Raw genomic sequence first — 18,955 nt, 5'->3', positions numbered from 1 at the left:
TGGCCAGGCAGTATAGTCAGAGAGAGTTTCACAGTAGAACAAAGGAACTTCTTCTACATCACAGAACTTGAGAACTGAACAATATCCATGTTTTGGAGAATGTGGAAACGGTCGGTGGAGAATCCAGCTACGACCGGTCCATTTTGTTTTATGATTGTGACCTCAGGACAGACAATACAGCCACATTACCATAACTCTGTTTATACAGGAGCCTCCGTTCTGAGGCTTGCATCTAGTTATTGTATAAAATGAATGAGTAAAGATTAAACTATTTGTGAAATTGTGTAATGTGATTTTTAACCTTTAATGTGAGAGAATTGTATTTCTGTTTAAAGTTTCACTAAGTCATTGGCCCGCCCCCATGAGCACAGACATCGATCTGGCGTCATGGGACAGCTTTTCCACAGTTCCGAATAAAACCCCCACCTGGAGAAATCCTCTTTAGACCATGCCTTCCTCGGTCAGCTGAGGGAGCTAAGGTTTGAGTAGAGACCAGAAAAACCTCAGGACAAGCTAAGGTTGTAATGGTTGCTGAATTCTTAACCATACCACATGGTTAAACTCTGAGACTATCAGTACCGACAGAATAAGAGCAAATCTTCGATACTAATTACTAGTCTGCAGCTAGGAATTATGTACCATTGAATGCGAAGACCGACAACCGCCGAAACATCTATCTATAAGAACATTTCTGAATGTAACTCTGAAGTATCCATTCTAACCACGACGACTCCAGGGACGCAAAGAGAAGTTCAGATGAACTTTGCAACAGAAAGACGGACGATTCCAACAGAGATCATGATGACACACTGAGCGTAAATATATATATTGATTGCAATTATTCCCGAATGAGTGAGCGTTCGTGTGCAAAGGATTAGCATTTCAATTATTATAATTATCAACTGTGTAGTGTCTTTTGTCTTTCGCGCCCTTCTCAGTCCCTTTGTCTACCAAGCCGCCATACCGGTTTAGCCCACTAGGGAACATTCCCTATCATGTCCTTGCAACCATATCTACTTTGTTTGTTTGTTATGCATTTCTGTGATTATTTAGTTAGTAAATAAATGATTAAGACAATTGATGTATGGATGATTTATAGTGAAGACTGGGTTTGTGCAGATAACCAACAATTTACGATGTTTGGAATGAGACTAACGTGAGGTAAAGAATGATTCATTAATTAGAAGACTAATTGCTCAGATATTCAAATATCTGAAAAGTTATATTGGAAAAATTATAACTTTGTAATCTGAAAATGTTCCTTGGTGCCCTGACTTCCTAGTTAATTACACTTACATGATTAGTTTAATCATGTAATAATAATTACAGTGAATTGATTTGATAAAATAACAGTCTTCAATTTCATGATGCCAAAGACACGACAGTAGCCTGCAAGGTTAAGAGGGAATGGCTGCTTTAACTCTGTTATAGACTATGGTCTCCTAAATGAAGGCTCCCCTGCAGCTGTGTGTGTGTGTGTGTGTGTGTGTGTGTGTGTGTGTGTGTGTGTGTGTGTGTGTGTGTGTGTGTGTGTGTGTGTGTGTGTGTGTGATAAACAATGATTTTGGCATAGCTTTGTTTTTCCTCACCTCCACACGTCACATCAGCGCCAGGCTGGGAATGAACATCTGTCTCCCGGTGAGCGGCGTGGCGCCTTGAGCGCCACGCTGCACGCCAAACGCTTTGTGTCCCGCCTCTACGACAGGTGTGCCTAATTAGCCCTGGTGTGTGTGTGTGTACGTGTGGGAGTGTGTGTTTGTTGCTTCATTTCGTTTTTGGATGATTAATTGTGTGTGTATTTAGTGTTTGTGTGTGTTTGTGTGTGTGTGTGTGTGAATGTGCATGAATGTGCGTGTGTGTGTGTAGCTCTCTAAAAAGCTCAACCACCAGTCTTGTTAGTCCATTGTTGCTTTGTGTGTGTGCGTGCGTGTGTGTGTGTGGTGTGTGTGTGTGTGGTTGTGTGTGGGCGTGTGGTTGTGTGTGTGGTTGTGTGTGTGCGTGTGGTTGTGTGTGTGTGTGTGTGTGGTTGTGTGTGTGTGTGTGGTTGTGTGCGTGGGCGAAACATACTCACCATTTACATACTCTGCTGTTAAATCCAAACAGTGTTATGTCACAATGATACAGAAGAAGATTTTACACAGCAGATAATGGTTGGTTGGAACTGCCTACCCCCCAGCCACCCCCATTTCTCATTGATAAAATACACAATCTTCCAGACTAATTGGCTAATAAGGTGCTAATTAGGCCACTGAGACTTGTGTGATGTCCTCTCTTCTCCAGTAGCATGCTAATGATGGTTTCATTTTAACAAAGGGTTTTTCTATTCATGTTGCATTCTGTGGTAACGATGTCTATGAAACATCCACAGTAGATTCATTTATAGCACCTTAGTTATATCACCCCGTAACATAGACTTTATAAGCATTGCTCCTTTTAGGAATGTGTTGGATGGACATTGGTGGTACAATGCATAATAACACTTGATTCATTCATAATGGCTGATGATCCATATGAGTGAATATAAATGTATGTATGCCTCCAGTGCATCATATAGAACTCATTATTGAAAGCCAGTTTAAGTATTATTATTAATTATCCAGAAGTGACTCAAAGAAAGTCTTACCTGTATTTTGTCTCCCGTGAAGCCTGGATTTCACCTGTATATCAACATAATCATACAGCAGCTAATCCCTGGATCAAAGTTTATGATTCTGTCAATATTGCTGTTTTCTGGTGTTATTGTTGCTCCACTGAACTAAGTACTGAATGTACTGGTTTGGAGATGTTATGTTTTTTCACTGAGTACTAGTTTAGAGGTGTTGCAGGGTTTTTTACTATTAGTTTAGAGGTGTTGCAGGGTTTTTTACTTTTAGTTTAGAGGTGTTGCAGGGTTTTTTACTATTAGTTTAGAGGTGTTGCAGGGTTTTTTACTATTAGTTTAGAGGTGTTGCAGGGTTTTTTACTTTTAGTTTAGAGGTGTTGCAGGGTTTTTTACTATTAGTTTAGAGGTGTTGCAGGGTTTTTTACTATTAGGTTAGAGGTGTTGCAGGGTTTTTTACTATTAGTTTAGAGGTGTTGCAGGGTTTTTTACTTTTAGTTTAGAGGTGTTGCAGGGTTTTTTACTATTAGTTTAGAGGTGTTGCAGGGTTTTTTACTATTAGTTTAGAGGTGTTGCAGGGTTTTTTACTATTAGTTTAGAGGTGTTGCAGGGTTTTTTACTATTAGTTTAGAGGTGTTGCAGGGTTTTTTACTATTAGTTTAGAGGTGTTGCAGGGTTTTTTACTATTAGTTTAGAGGTGTTGCAGGGTTTTTTACTATTAGTTTAGAGGTGTTGCAGGGTTTTTTACTATTAGTTTAGAGGTGTTGCAGGGTTTTTTACTATTAGTTTAGAGGTGTTGCAGGGTTTTTTACTATTAGTTTAGAGGTGTTGCAGGGTTTTTTACTTTTAGTTTAGAGATGTTGCAGGGTTTTTTACTTTTAGTTTAGAGGTGTTGCAGGGTTTTTTACTTTTAGTTTAGAGATGTTGCAGGGTTTTTTACTTTTAGTTTAGAGGTGTTGCAGGGTTTTTTACTATTAGTTTAGAGGTGTTGCAGGGTTTTTTACTATTAGTTTAGAGATGTTGCAGGGTTTTTTACTTTTAGTTTAGAGGTGCTGCAGGGTTTTTTACTATTAGTTTGGAGGTGTTGCAGGGTTTTTTACTTTTAGTTTAGAGGTGTTGCAGGGTTTTTTACTTTTAGTTTAGAGGTGTTGCAGGGTTTTTTACTATTAGTTTAGAGGTGTTGCAGGGTTTTTTACTATTAGTTAGGAGGTGTTTCAGGGTTTTTTACTATTAGTTTAGAGGTGTTGGAGGGTTTTTTACTATTAGTTTAGAGGTGTTGCAGGGTTTTTTACTTTTAGTTTAGAGGTGTTGCAGGGTTTTTTACTATTAGTTTAGAGGTGTTGCAGGGTTTTTTACTATTAGTTTAGAGGTGTTGCAGGGTTTTTTACTATTAGTTTAGAGATGTTGCAGGGTTTTTTACTATTAGTTTAGAGGTGTTGCAGGGTTTTTTACTATTAGTTTAGAGGTGTTGCAGGGTTTTTTACTATTAGTTTAGAGATGTTGCAGGGTTTTTTACTTTTAGTTTAGAGATGTTGCAGGGTTTTTTACTATTAGTTTAGAGGTGTTGCAGGGTTTTTTACTATTAGTTTAGAGGTGTTGCAGGGTTTTTTACTATTAGTTTAGAGGTGTTGCAGGGTTTTTTACTATTAGTTTAGAGGTGTTGCAGGGTTTTTACTATTAGTTTAGAGGTGTTGCAGGGTTTTTTACTATTAGTTTAGAGGTGTTGCAGGGTTTTTTACTATTAGTTTAGAGGTGTTGCAGGGTTTTTTACTATTAGTTTAGAGGTGTTGCAGGGTTTTTTACTATTAGTTTAGAGGTGTTGCAGGGTTTTTTACTATTAGTTTAGAGGTGTTGCAGGGTTTTTTACTATTAGTTTAGAGGTGTTGCAGGGTTTTTTACTATTAGTTTAGAGGTGTTGCAGGGTTTTTTACTATTAGTTTAGAGGTGTTGCAGGGTTTTTTACTATTAGTTTAGAGATGTTGCAGGGTTTTTTACTATTAGTTTAGAGATGTTGCAGGGTTTTTTACTATTAGTTTAGAGGTGTTGCAGGGTTTTTTACTATTAGTTTAGAGGTGTTGCAGGGTTTTTTACTATTAGTTTAGAGATGTTGCAGGGTTTTTTACTATTAGTTTAGAGGTGTTGCAGGGTTTTTTACTATTAGTTTAGAGGTGTTGCAGGGTTTTTTACTATTAGTTTAGAGGTGTTGCAGGGTTTTTTACTATTAGTTTAGAGGTGTTGCAGGGTTTTTTACTATTAGTTTAGAGGTGTTGCAGGGTTTTTTACTATTAGTTTAGAGGTGTTGCAGGGTTTTTTACTATTAGTTTAGAGATGTTGCAGGGTTTTTTACTATTAGTTTAGAGATGTTGCAGGGTTTTTTACTATTAGTTTAGAGGTGTTGCAGGGTTTTTTACTTTTAGTTAGGAGGTGTTGCAGGGTTTTTTACTTTTAGTTAGGAGGTGTTGCAGGGTTTTTTACTTTTAGTTTAGAGGTGTTGCAGGGTTTGTTACTTTTAGTTTAGAGGTGTTGCAGGGTTTGTTACTATTAGTTTAGAGGTGTTGCAGGGTTTTTTACTATTAGTTTAGAGGTGTTGCAGGGTTTTTTACTATTAGTTTAGAGGTGTTGCAGGGTTTTTTACTATTAGTTTAGAGATGTTGCAGGGTTTTTTACTATTAGTTTAGAGGTGTTGCAGGGTTTTTTACTATTAGTTTAGAGGTGTTGCAGGGTTTTTTACTATTAGTTTAGAGGTGTTGCAGGGTTTTTTACTTTTAGTTTAGAGGTGTTGCAGGGTTTTTTACTATTAGTTTAGAGGTGTTGCAGGGTTTTTTACTTTTAGTTTAGAGATGTTGCAGGGTTTTTTACTATTAGTTAGGAGGTGTTGCAGGGTTTTTTACTATTAGTTTAGAGGTGTTGCAGGGTTTTTTACTATTAGTTTAGAGGTGTTGCAGGGTTTTTTACTATTAGTTTAGAGGTGTTGCAGGGTTTGTTACTTTTAGTTTAGAGGTGTTGCAGGGTTTGTTACTTTTAGTTTAGAGATGTTGCAGGGTTTTTTACTATTAGTTTAGAGGTGTTGCAGGGTTTTTTACTTTTAGTTTAGAGTTGTTGCAGGGTTTTTTACTATTAGTTTAGAGGTGTTGCAGGGTTTGTTACTTTTAGTTTAGAGGTGTTGCAGGGTTTGTTACTTTTAGTTTAGAGGTGTTGCAGGGTTTTTTACTATTAGTTTAGAGGTGTTGCAGGGTTTGTTACTTTTAGTTTAGAGGTGTTGCAGGGTTTGTTACTTTTAGTTTAGAGGTGTTGCAGGGTTTTTTACTATTAGTTTAGAGGTGTTGCAGGGTTTTTTACTATTAGTTTAGAGGTGTTGCAGGGTTTTTTACTATTAGTTTAGAGATGTTGCAGGGTTTTTTACTTTTAGTTTAGAGATGTTGCAGGGTTTTTTACTATTAGTTTAGAGATGTTGCAGGGTTTTTTACTTTTAGTTTAGAGATGTTGCAGGGTTTTTTACTATTAGTTTAGAGGTGTTGCAGGGTTTTTTACTATTAGTTTAGAGGTGTTGCAGGGTTTTTTACTATTAGTTTAGAGGTGTTGCAGGGTTTTTTACTATTAGTTTAGAGATGTTGCAGGGTTTTTTACTATTAGTTTAGAGGTGTTGCAGGGTTTTTTACTATTAGTTTAGAGGTGTTGCAGGGTTTTTTACTATTAGTTTAGAGGTGTTGCAGGGTTTTTTACTATTAGTTTAGAGATGTTGCAGGGTTTTTTACTATTAGTTTAGAGGTGTTGCAGGGTTTTTTACTATTAGTTTAGAGGTGTTGCAGGGTTTTTTACTATTAGTTTAGAGGTGTTGCAGGGTTTTTTACTATTAGTTTAGAGGTGTTGCAGGGTTTTTTACTATTAGTTTAGAGGTGTTGCAGGGTTTTTTACTATTAGTTTAGAGATGTTGCAGGGTTTTTTACTATTAGTTTAGAGATGTTGCAGGGTTTTTTACTATTAGTTTAGAGGTGTTGCAGGGTTTTTTACTATTAGTTTAGAGATGTTGCAGGGTTTTTTACTATTAGTTTAGAGATGTTGCAGGGTTTTTTACTATTAGTTTAGAGGTGTTGCAGGGTTTTTTACTATTAGTTTAGAGGTGTTGCAGGGTTTTTTACTATTAGTTTAGAGGTGTTGCAGGGTTTTTTACTATTAGTTTAGAGGTGTTGCAGGGTTTTTACTATTAGTTTAGAGGTGTTGCAGGGTTTTTTACTATTAGTTTAGAGGTGTTGCAGGGTTTTTTACTATTAGTTTAGAGGTGTTGCAGGGTTTTTTACTATTAGTTTAGAGGTGTTGCAGGGTTTGTTACTTTTAGTTTAGAGGTGTTGCAGGGTTTTTTACTATTAGTTTAGAGGTGTTGCAGGGTTTTTTACTATTAGTTTAGAGGTGTTGCAGGGTTTTTTACTATTAGTTTAGAGGTGTTGCAGGGTTTTTTACTATTAGTTTAGAGGTGTTGCAGGGTTTTTACTATTAGTTTAGAGGTGTTGCAGGGTTTTTTACTATTAGTTTAGAGGTGTTGCAGGGTTTTTTACTATTAGTTTAGAGGTGCTGCAGGGTTTTTTACTATTAGTTTAGAGGTGTTGCAGGGTTTGTTACTTTTAGTTTAGAGGTGTTGCAGGGTTTTTTACTATTAGTTTAGAGGTGCTGCAGGGTTTTTTACTATTAGTTTAGAGGTGTTGCAGGGTTTTTTACTATTAGTTTAGAGGTGTTGCAGGGTTTTTTACTATTAGTTTAGAGGTGTTGCAGGGTTTTTTACTATTAGTTTAGAGGTGTTGCAGGGTTTTTTACTATTAGTTTAGAGGTGTTGCTGGGTTTTTTACTATTAGTTTAGAGGTGTTGCAGGGTTTTTTTACTATTAGTTTAGAGGTGTTGCAGGGTTTGTTACTTTTAGTTTAGAGATGTTGCATTGTTTTTTTACTATTAGTTTAGAGGTGTTGCAGGGTTTGTTACTTTTAGTTTAGAGATGTTGCAGGGTTTGTTACTTTTAGTTTAGAGGTGTTGCAGGGTTTGTTACTTTTAGTTTAGAGATGTTGCATGGTTTTTTACTATTAGTTTAGAGGTGTTGCAGGGTTTTTTACTATTAGTTTAGAGGTGTTGCAGGGTTTTTTACTATTAGTTTAGAGGTGTTGCAGGGTTTTTTACTATTAGTTTAGAGGTGTTGCAGGGTTTTTTACTATTAGTTTAGAGGTGTTGCAGGGTTTTTTACTATTAGTTTAGAGGTGTTGCAGGGTTTTTTACTATTAGTTTAGAGGTGTTGCAGGGTTTTTTACTATTAGTTTAGAGATGTTGCAGGGTTTTTTACTATTAGTTTAGAGGTGTTGCAGGGTTTTTTACTATTAGTTTAGAGGTGTTGCAGGGTTTTTTACTATTAGTTTAGAGATGTTGCAGGGTTTTTTACTATTAGTTTAGAGATGTTGCAGGGTTTTTTACTATTAGTTTAGAGGTGTTGCAGGGTTTTTTACTATTAGTTTAGAGGTGTTGCAGGGTTTTTTACTATTAGTTTAGAGGTGTTGCAGGGTTTTTTACTATTAGTTTAGAGGTGTTGCAGGGTTTTTTACTATTAGTTTAGAGGTGTTGCAGGGTTTGTTACTTTTAGTTTAGAGGTGTTGCAGGGTTTTTTACTATTAGTTTAGAGGTGTTGCAGGGTTTTTTACTATTAGTTTAGAGGTGTTGCAGGGTTTTTTACTATTAGTTTAGAGGTGTTGCAGGGTTTTTTACTATTAGTTTAGAGGTGTTGCAGGGTTTTTTACTATTAGTTTAGAGGTGTTGCAGGGTTTTTTACTATTAGTTTAGAGGTGTTGCAGGGTTTTTTACTATTAGTTTAGAGGTGCTGCAGGGTTTTTTACTATTAGTTTAGAGGTGTTGCAGGGTTTGTTACTTTTAGTTTAGAGGTGTTGCAGGGTTTTTTACTATTAGTTTAGAGGTGTTGTAGGGTTTTTTACTATTAGTTTAGAGGTGCTGCAGGGTTTTTTACTATTAGTTTAGAGGTGTTGCAGGGTTTTTTACTATTAGTTTAGAGGTGTTGCAGGGTTTTTTACTATTAGTTTAGAGGTGTTGCAGGGTTTTTTACTATTAGTTTAGAGGTGTTGCAGGGTTTTTTACTATTAGTTTAGAGGTGTTGCTGGGTTTTTTACTATTAGTTTAGAGGTGTTGCAGGGTTTTTTTACTATTAGTTTAGAGGTGTTGCAGGGTTTGTTACTTTTAGTTTAGAGATGTTGCATTGTTTTTTTACTATTAGTTTAGAGGTGTTGCAGGGTTTGTTACTTTTAGTTTAGAGATGTTGCAGGGTTTGTTACTTTTAGTTTAGAGGTGTTGCAGGGTTTGTTACTTTTAGTTTAGAGATGTTGCATGGTTTTTTACTATTAGTTTAGAGGTGCTGCAGGGTTTTTTACTATTAGTTTAGAGGTGCTGCAGGGTTTTTTACTATTAGTTTAGAGGTGTTGCAGGGTTTGTTACTTTTAGTTTAGAGGTGTTGCAGGGTTTTTTACTATTAGTTTAGAGGTGCTGCAGGGTTTTTTACTATTAGTTTAGAGGTGTTGCAGGGTTTTTTACTATTAGTTTAGAGGTGTTGCAGGGTTTTTTACTATTAGTTTAGAGGTGTTGCAGGGTTTTTTACTATTAGTTTAGAGGTGTTGCAGGGTTTTTTACTATTAGTTTAGAGGTGTTGCTGGGTTTTTTACTATTAGTTTAGAGGTGTTGCAGGGTTTTTTTACTATTAGTTTAGAGGTGTTGCAGGGTTTGTTACTTTTAGTTTAGAGATGTTGCATTGTTTTTTTACTATTAGTTTAGAGGTGTTGCAGGGTTTGTTACTTTTAGTTTAGAGATGTTGCAGGGTTTGTTACTTTTAGTTTAGAGGTGTTGCAGGGTTTGTTACTTTTAGTTTAGAGATGTTGCATGGTTTTTTACTATTAGTTTAGAGGTGTTGCAGGGTTTTTTACTATTAGTTTAGAGGTGTTGCAGGGTTTTTTACTATTAGTTTAGAGGTGTTGCAGGGTTTTTTACTATTAGTTTAGAGGTGTTGCAGGGTTTTTTACTATTAGTTTAGAGGTGTTGCAGGGTTTTTTACTATTAGTTTAGAGGTGTTGCAGGGTTTTTTACTATTAGTTTAGAGGTGTTGCAGGGTTTTTTACTATTAGTTTAGAGATGTTGCAGGGTTTTTTACTATTAGTTTAGAGGTGTTGCAGGGTTTTTTACTATTAGTTTAGAGGTGTTGCAGGGTTTTTTACTATTAGTTTAGAGATGTTGCAGGGTTTTTTACTATTAGTTTAGAGATGTTGCAGGGTTTTTTACTATTAGTTTAGAGGTGTTGCAGGGTTTTTTACTATTAGTTTAGAGGTGTTGCAGGGTTTTTTACTATTAGTTTAGAGGTGTTGCAGGGTTTTTTACTATTAGTTTAGAGGTGTTGCAGGGTTTTTTACTATTAGTTTAGAGGTGTTGCAGGGTTTGTTACTTTTAGTTTAGAGGTGTTGCAGGGTTTTTTACTATTAGTTTAGAGGTGTTGCAGGGTTTTTTACTATTAGTTTAGAGGTGTTGCAGGGTTTTTTACTATTAGTTTAGAGGTGTTGCAGGGTTTTTTACTATTAGTTTAGAGGTGTTGCAGGGTTTTTTACTATTAGTTTAGAGGTGTTGCAGGGTTTTTTACTATTAGTTTAGAGGTGTTGCAGGGTTTTTTACTATTAGTTTAGAGGTGCTGCAGGGTTTTTTACTATTAGTTTAGAGGTGTTGCAGGGTTTGTTACTTTTAGTTTAGAGGTGTTGCAGGGTTTTTTACTATTAGTTTAGAGGTGTTGTAGGGTTTTTTACTATTAGTTTAGAGGTGCTGCAGGGTTTTTTACTATTAGTTTAGAGGTGTTGCAGGGTTTTTTACTATTAGTTTAGAGGTGTTGCAGGGTTTTTTACTATTAGTTTAGAGGTGTTGCAGGGTTTTTTACTATTAGTTTAGAGGTGTTGCTGGGTTTTTTACTATTAGTTTAGAGGTGTTGCAGGGTTTTTTTACTATTAGTTTAGAGGTGTTGCAGGGTTTGTTACTTTTAGTTTAGAGATGTTGCATTGTTTTTTTACTATTAGTTTAGAGGTGTTGCAGGGTTTGTTACTTTTAGTTTAGAGATGTTGCAGGGTTTGTTACTTTTAGTTTAGAGGTGTTGCAGGGTTTGTTACTTTTAGTTTAGAGATGTTGCATGGTTTTTTACTATTAGTTTAGAGGTGCTGCAGGGTTTTTTACTATTAGTTTAGAGGTGTTGCAGGGTTTGTTACTTTTAGTTTAGAGATGTTGCAGGGTTTGTTACTTTTAGTTTAGAGGTGTTGCAGGGTTTTTTACTATTAGTTTAGAGGTGTTGCATGGTTTTTTACTTTTAGTTTAGAGGTGTTGCAGGGTTTTTTACTATTAGTTTAGAGGTGTTGCAGGGTTTTTTACTATTAGTTTAGAGGTGTTGCATGGTTTTTTACTTTTAGTTTAGAGGTGTTGCAGGGTTTTTTACTATTAGTTTAGAGGTGTTGCAGGGTTTTTTACTATTAGTTTAGAGGTGTTGCATGGTTTTTTACTTTTAGTTTAGAGGTGTTGCAGGGTTTTTTACTATTAGTTTTGAGGTGTTGCAGGGTTTTTTACTATTAGTTTAGAGGTGTTGCAGGTTTTTTTACTATTAGTTTAGAGGTGTTGCAGGGTTTTTTACTATTAGTTTAGAGATGTTGCAGGGTTTTTTTACTATTAGTTTAGAGGTGTTGCAGGGTTTTTTACTATTAGTTTAGAGGTGTTGCAGGGTTTTTTACTATTAGTTTAGAGGTGTTGCAGGGTTTTTTACTATTAGTTTAGAGGTGTTGCATGGTTTTTTACTATTAGTTTAGAGGTGTTGCAGGGTTTTTTACTATTAGTTTAGAGGTGCTGCAGGGTTTTTTACTGAGGACTGGTTTGGAGGTGTTGCAGGTTTTTTACTTTTAGTTTAGAGGTGTTGCAGGGTTTTTTACTATTAGTTTAGAGGTGTTGCAGGTTTTTTTACTATTAGTTTAGAGGTGTTGCAGGGTTTTTTACTATTAGTTTAGAGGTGTTGCAGGGTTTTTTTACTATTAGTTTAGAGGTGTTGCAGGGTTTTTTACTATTAGTTTAGAGGTGCTGCAGGGTTTTTTACTGAGGACTGGTTTGGAGGTGTTGCAGGGTTTTTTACTGAGGACTGGTGTAACGGAATTCCTCCTCCTCTTCGGCGGCTCTGGCAGATTTGGCGGCTCTGGCAGATCCTGACTGACGAATGGCTCTAGCGGCTCCTGACTGACTAACGGCTCTGACGGCTCGGGACAGACGGGCGGCTCTAATGGCTCGGGACAGACGGATGGCTCAGACGGCACTGGGCAGACGGATGGCTCAGACGGCACTGGGCAGACGGATGGCTCAGACGGCACTGGGCAGACGGATGGCTCAGACGGCACTGGGCAGACGGATGGCTCAGACGGCACTGGGCAGACGGATGGCTCAGACGGCACTGGGGAGACGGATGGCTCAGATGGCGCTGGTGAGACGGATGGCTCTGGCCGGATGAGACGCACTGTAGACCTGGTGCGTGGTGCCGGAACTGGAGGCACCGGGCTAAGGACACGCACCTTCATGCTAGTGCGGGGAGCAGGGACAGGGCACACTGGACTCTCAAAGCGTACTATTTGCCTGGTGCGTGGTACCGGCACTGGTGGCACCGGGCTGAGGGCACGCACATCAGGACGAGTACGGGGAGAAGGAACAGTGTGTACAGGGCTCTGGAGACGCACAGGTGGCTTAGTGCGTGGTGCCGGAACTGGAGGCACTGGGCTGGAGACACGCACCATAGGAAGAGTGCGTGGAGGAGGAACAGGGCTCTGAAAACGCACTGGAAGCCTGGTGCGTGGTGTAGGCACTGGTGGTACTGGGCTGGGGCGGGGAGGTAGCGCCGGAAATACCGGACCGTGCAAGCGTACTGGCTCCCTTGAGCATTGAGCCTGCCCAACCTTACCTGGTTGAATGCTCCCCGTCGCCCGACCAGTGCGGGGAGGTGGAATAACCCGCACCGGGCTATGTAGGCAAACCGGGGACACCATGCGTAAGGCTGGTGCCATGTATGCCGGCCCGAGGAGACGCACTGGAGACCAGACGCGTTGAGCCGGCCTCATGGCACCTGGCTCAATGCCCAATCTAGCCCTACCAGTGCGGGGAGGTGGAATAACCCGCACCGGGCTATGCACACGTACAGGAGACACCGTGCGCTCTACTGCGTAACACGGCGTCTGCCCGTACTCCCGCTCTCCACGGTTAGCCTGGGAAGTGGGCACAGGTCTCCTACCTGCCCTTGGCCCACTACCTCTTAGCCCCCCCCCCCCAAGAAATTTTTGGGGTTTCTTCACGGGCTTCCGTGCTAGCCGTGTACCTTCATAAATCCGGTCTCTCTCTCCCGTTGCCTCCGCTCTCCTAATCGCCTCCAGCTGTTCCCATGGAAGGCGATCTCTTCCAGCTCGGATCTCCTCCCATGTGTAGCAACCTTTTCCATTTAACACGTCCTCCCATGTCCACTGCTCGAACTCACGCTGCTTGGTTCTGGATCGGTGGGTGGTTCTGTAACGGAATTCCTCCTCCTCTTCATACGAAGAGGAGGAGCAGGGACTCGACCAAAACGCAGCGTTGTAATTTGACATGATTTATTTTAGACAAGACAAAAAACGAACTATACTTGACTAACTAACAAAATAACAAAACGGAGTAGACAGACCTGGACATGCGAACTTACATACAACGAAGAACTCACGAACAGGAAAATGACTACACAAAAGAACGAATGTACAAACAAACCGAGACAGTCCCGTGTGGCGCGACAAACACAGACACAGGAGACAACCACCCACAAACAAACAATGTGACACCACCTACCTTAATATGATTCTCAATCAGAGGAGATGAAAACCACCTGCCTCTAATTGAGAACCATATTAGGTACCCATTAACCAACATAGAAACAGAAAACATAGACTGCCCACCCAAACTCACGTCCTGACCAACTAACACATACAAAAACTAACAGAAAACAGGTCAGGAACGTGACAACTGGTTTGGAGGTGTTGCAGTTTTTTTTTACTGAGGACTGGTTTGGAGGTGTTGCAGGGTTTTTTACTGAGGACTGGTTTGGAGGTGTTGCAGGGTTTTTTACTGAGGACTGGTTTGGAGGTGTTGCAGTTTTTTTTTACTGAGGACTGGTTTGGAGGTGTTGCAGGGTTTTTTACTGAGGACTGGTTTGGAGGTGTTGCAGGGTTTTTTACTGAGGACTGGTTTGGAGGTGTTGCAGTTTTTTGTTTTTTTACTGAGGACTGGTTTGGAGGTGTTGCAGTGTTTTTTTACTGAGGACTGGTGTGGAGGTGTTGCAGGTTTTTTTACTGAGGACTGGTTTGGAGGTGTTGCAGTTTTTTTTACTGAGGACTGGTTTGGAGGTGTTGCAGGTTTTTTTTACTGAGGACTGGTTTGGAGGTGTTGCAGTTTTTATTTTTACTGAGGACTGGTTTGGAGGTGTTGCATTTTTTTTTTACTGAGGACTGGTTTGGAGGTGTTGCATTTTTTTTTTTACTGAGGACTGGTTTGGAGGTGTTGCAGTTTTTTTTTTACTGAGGACTGGTTTGGAGGTGTTGCAGGTTTTTTTTACTGAGGACTGGTTTGGAGGTGTTGCAGGTTTTTTTACTGAGGACTGGTTTGGAGGTGTTGCAGGGTTTGTGGTGTTCTGTTCATTGTTGTTCCCTCAGGAGATAGAGGTGTTTTATGTCTCTCTTAGTTCTCAGTACATTTAGCTGTCTGCGGCGGAAATCAAAACCTCTCTCTTGCTTTTCTCTCTCTCTCTCTCTCTCTCTCTCTCTCTCTCTCTCTCTCTCTCTCTCTCTCTCTCTTTCTCTCTCTCAAATATTCAATGTATCCCCCTCCCTCTACACTCTGTTCCCTCCCTATTCCCCCCTCTCTTTCTCTGCTAGGAGAAATATGACAGACATCTCACACCCCTAATTCATTTCTCCTCATTCTGCACAGTCTGTCATATTCCTCTCTATTCCTATGGTCTTTTTTCATTCTCTCTGTCAGCTTTGGGAATGCGGGTGCGTGACAATACAAAGACACTTGATGGAATGTCTTATATCTGCATTGTCACAATAACTCAGTGACTTTTGGTAGGAGTCTAAGAGTGAGTGTTGGTATAGATGTTAAGTGAGACTGTTCTAAACAGAGACATGCAGTTAATGCTGCATTTTGTCTTATATTCAAGAGAGAGTTTTGCCTGTAAGTGTTGAACTGAACTGTTTTAAGACTGATCTCTCTCTGTCTCTCTCTCTCTCTCTGTCTCTCTCTCTCTCTGTTTCTCCAGTATTTCTGCTGTCTGTTATTGATCTTTCTCATAGAGCTGGTGGCAGGAGTCCTGGCCTACGTGTATTACCAGAGGGTGAGTGACTACTTCTCCATCTTCATATTTTATCCTCTTGTGTACCCATCTCTCCCTTCCTCCCTCTCCCCCCCGTATTTGTTTTCTTTTTAAATACTGATCTATTCATTGAGTCTGGAGTGCAGTTCTGGGACTATCTCCATTGCATTTGAGTAGCCATGTGTGTGCGTGTGCATGCTTACCTGGTGTGTGTATGATACCTGTGTAAAGACCATGTATCTGGAGCCCTGATCTCCAGACAGAGCTCAACCCTGAGCCCTGATCTCCAGACAGAGCTCAACCCTGAACCCTGATCTCCAGACAGAGCTCAAACCTGAGCCCTGATCTCCAGAGACTGACCTCAACCCTGAGCCCTGATCTCCAGAGACTGACCTCAACCCTGAGCCCTGATCTCCAGACTGACCTCAACCTTGAACCCTGATCTCCAGACAGACCTCAACCCTGATCTCCAGACTGACCTCAACCCTGAACCCTGATCTCCAGACAGACCTCAACCCTGAGCCCTGATCTCCAGACAGACCTCAACCCTGAACCCTGATCTCCAGACTGACCTCAACCCTGAGCGCTGATCTCCAGACTGACCTCAACCCTGAACCCTGATCTCCAGACAGACCTCAACCCTGAACCCTGATCTCCAGACAGACCTCAACCCTGAGCCCTGATCTCCAGACAGACCTCAACCCTGAACCCTGATCTCCAGACTGACCTCAACCCTGAGCGCTGATCTCCAGACTGACCTCAACCCTGAACCCTAAGATCATCCTAATCTCACACATCTGTCTGTCTTTCAGTATAATCAGAAATGAATGATTGACTCAATATTCTGATGAGGGGAGATCTTATTCACTGGAGTTGAGTTTCAGATAAATCTGAACATAAAGTCTCACACAAGCAAGGCAACCCCACTTCGCTCTCCTCTTTCACGCTAACTGAGGTGTTCTCTCTCTCTCTCTCTCTCTCTCTCGCTCTCTCGCTCTCTCTCGCTCTCTCTCTCTCTCCCCTAGCTCAGTGAGGAGCTGAAGCAGCACCTGAATGAGACCATGACAGAGAACTACGCCCAGCCAGGGAAAGAGGCCATCACCCTGGCCGTGGACAGACTACAGCAGGACGTAGGGACTCAATCTCCCATTAGCCTTTGCTTAGTTTTTCTTGAAGGGACAGGAGCGCCAGTGGTAAAGCTGGTTCACATTAGTTATGGTACATAGTTGTTACACTCAACTGATAAAGCTGCTGTAGGACACACACACACACACACACACACACACACACACACACACACACACACACACACACACACACACACACACACACACACACACACACACACACACACACACACACACACACACACACACACACACACACACACACACATCCCTGTTCACCTTGAAGCATGTGAGGTTCAATGTTAATCATATGCGAGGTCACGTCCACTATATGGGTACAGTATGATGCAAGATGTCAATGCAGTCTGTAATACGTAGTTATGACTACTTGGTTTACAAATGTTTTTTGTGATGTGATTTTCTGCCTCTTCATTATTTTGTTGATTGATTTGAATTAGATGTGATGGTTTTCAGACATCAACTAAGTATAGCTAATGATAAACACAATTCCACTCTTTTCCTTCTATTGGTCAGTTCAAGTGCTGTGGCAGCAACAACTCGTTTGATTGGCTGCATAGTGTGTACATGAGCTCGGCTGTGTCGGAGGGCAGGGTGGTCCCGGACAGCTGCTGTAAGACCATCACCTCCCTCTGTGGCCGCAGAGACCACCCCTCCAACATCTACAAGACTGAGGTGGGTGGGACCATTGGAAAATCAGCATTCAACAGCAAATATGTGCCAAATGGGTTACAGCAGACTTTAGGGTGTCATAACTGGACTTCTCCACAGTGAATATGTGTTACAGCAGACTTTAGGGTGTCATAACTGGACTTCTCCACAGTAAATATGTGTTACAGCAGACTTTAGGGTGTCATAACTGGACTTCTCCACAGTAAATATGTGTTACAGCAGACTTTAGGGTGTCATAACTGGACTTCTCCACAGTAAATATGTGTTACAGCAGACTTTAGGGTGTCATAACTGGACTTCTCCACAGTAAATATGTGTTACAGCAGACTTTAGGGTGTCATAACTGGACTTCTCCACAGTAAATATGTGTTATGTTGTCATTCTATTTCATAGCGATGACAGCAGAGCCCAGCACTGTCAGTGGAATGGAACGGTCCATCATGATTTCAGATCTAACCATTTGTTCATATTTAATGGATCAATACAATTCAAGTTGGATCTTAAAATATTCCTTCAAATAAATATTTCAAAAAATATAAATGGATCTCGACATGGAACAATTGATCAATATTTCAGGACCAGAAGGTTGTATTGAGCATCACATGATTTCTGATGTCTGAAATGGGGACAGGCAGATGATATGTCCCTCAGAGCTCAACTGTCTCCTTTCTTATTCTGTCTATGAATCTGAAACAGTCAAATACTCTGGTTTGGAAAGTCACTTTTGCCAACAACTCTTCTCTACTTGACAGGCCTTCTTATCAGTAAGGGCTGATAGCGTAAGCGCTCAGGAATATTTAATAAAATATTTGAGATGCTCCTTTCGCTTTTATCTGTGACAAGCAGGAGAAGTCTGTGCTTGTTTCTCTCTTTCACACACACACACACACACACACACACACACACACACACACACACACACACACACACACACACACACACACACACACACACGTCTCGCTCCTTGGTTCCCGCTATCATCACTCCACTTGTCAGTGTCACTGCAGTTCAGAGGAGTGAAACTTTGATAAAATCTCTTTATAATTAAACAAAGTTTATATGGGTGGAACTGAAATATTTACTGTGCATTTAGGGAGTCAGCTGTGGTTGACAGCTCCCCACACACACAATGAGTTTTCACTTCCATAGGAAGCTGAGATGTTTTTGAAAATGTCCTCAGAACTGTGACTCACAACATGGCTTGAAACAACCTACTCAGTCAAAGCTCTTTGCTAAAACAGTATGACACGGAGGTGACTGCACATGGATGTTTACGTGCACTCCATCCAGCCATGGCTCCTCAATACCCCCTCTACCCACATCTGAGGGACGTGTGTGTGTGTGTGTGTGTGTGTGTGTGTGTGTGTGTGTGTGTGTGTGTGTGTGTGTGTGTGTGTGTGTGTGTGTGTGTGTGTGTGTGTGTGTGTGTGTGTGGTCAGAGAAAGAGCCTCCTGAGAGAGGCCTAATGCATCCCACTGTTCTCTCTACTTCTCTCAGGCCGCCTGTTAGCAGTTGATGTTACTCTTCAATAACACAGACCCCAAAGCAAATCAGGGGGAGAGAAATAGGTTTATTCAAAGAGGAAAAATCATAGATGTTATGCTGAGAGGTAGATGTTCATTATTCCCTGTCCTCAATGATTCTCTCCACAGAACAAAGGGACAGGATGTAATTTATAACCCAACCCTAGCCTGGGGTTGACCAATTAGAATTCCTTGCAAATAAACTGGGCCAAGTCTCCTATTTCAGGCTCAATGTATTGACACATTCCGCCCATGTCTCTGACCCATTGATCATTAATTCCCTATTACAGAAAAAAACACTATTTCCATTCATCGTTAATTCCCTCTTGACCTTTAGTCCTCTGCGTTGTGTATTATCTTAAAATATCCTTACACTGCCCAAGCCCTATATCTTTGTTCTCTGCAGTGTAACTCTGTACCACACACACACACACACACACACACACACACACACACACACACACACACACACACACACACACACACACACACACACACACACACAATTGCCGCAGCAATTTGGAGACAGACATATAAAGAGCTGGAGAGGGTAGGGTTGATAAATATACTATGGTAAATGAAGAGCATAGCCCAA

At 40.3% G+C, this 18,955-nt stretch overlaps 1 protein-coding gene across 1 annotated transcript in view; it reads left to right on the top strand.

Moving 5' to 3' along the window:
* Nucleotides 1-18,955, top strand: part of tspan11 (tetraspanin 11) — a 33,787-nt gene that overhangs the window by 6,698 nt on the left and 8,134 nt on the right. Inside the window, exons 4-6 of the mRNA XM_038996769.1 lie at nt 14,967-15,041; nt 16,046-16,150; nt 16,682-16,840. Of these exons, the coding sequence (XP_038852697.1) occupies nt 14,967-15,041; nt 16,046-16,150; nt 16,682-16,840 (339 nt within the window). The remainder of the gene's footprint in view (nt 1-14,966; nt 15,042-16,045; nt 16,151-16,681; nt 16,841-18,955) is intronic.

This window comes from Salvelinus namaycush, chromosome 6, assembly GCF_016432855.1.
Source record: "Salvelinus namaycush isolate Seneca chromosome 6, SaNama_1.0, whole genome shotgun sequence".
Taxonomy (NCBI): Eukaryota; Metazoa; Chordata; class Actinopteri; order Salmoniformes; family Salmonidae; genus Salvelinus; species Salvelinus namaycush.
Note: the sequence above shows the minus strand (reverse complement) of the source record. Positions and strands in the feature narration are given on the sequence as shown.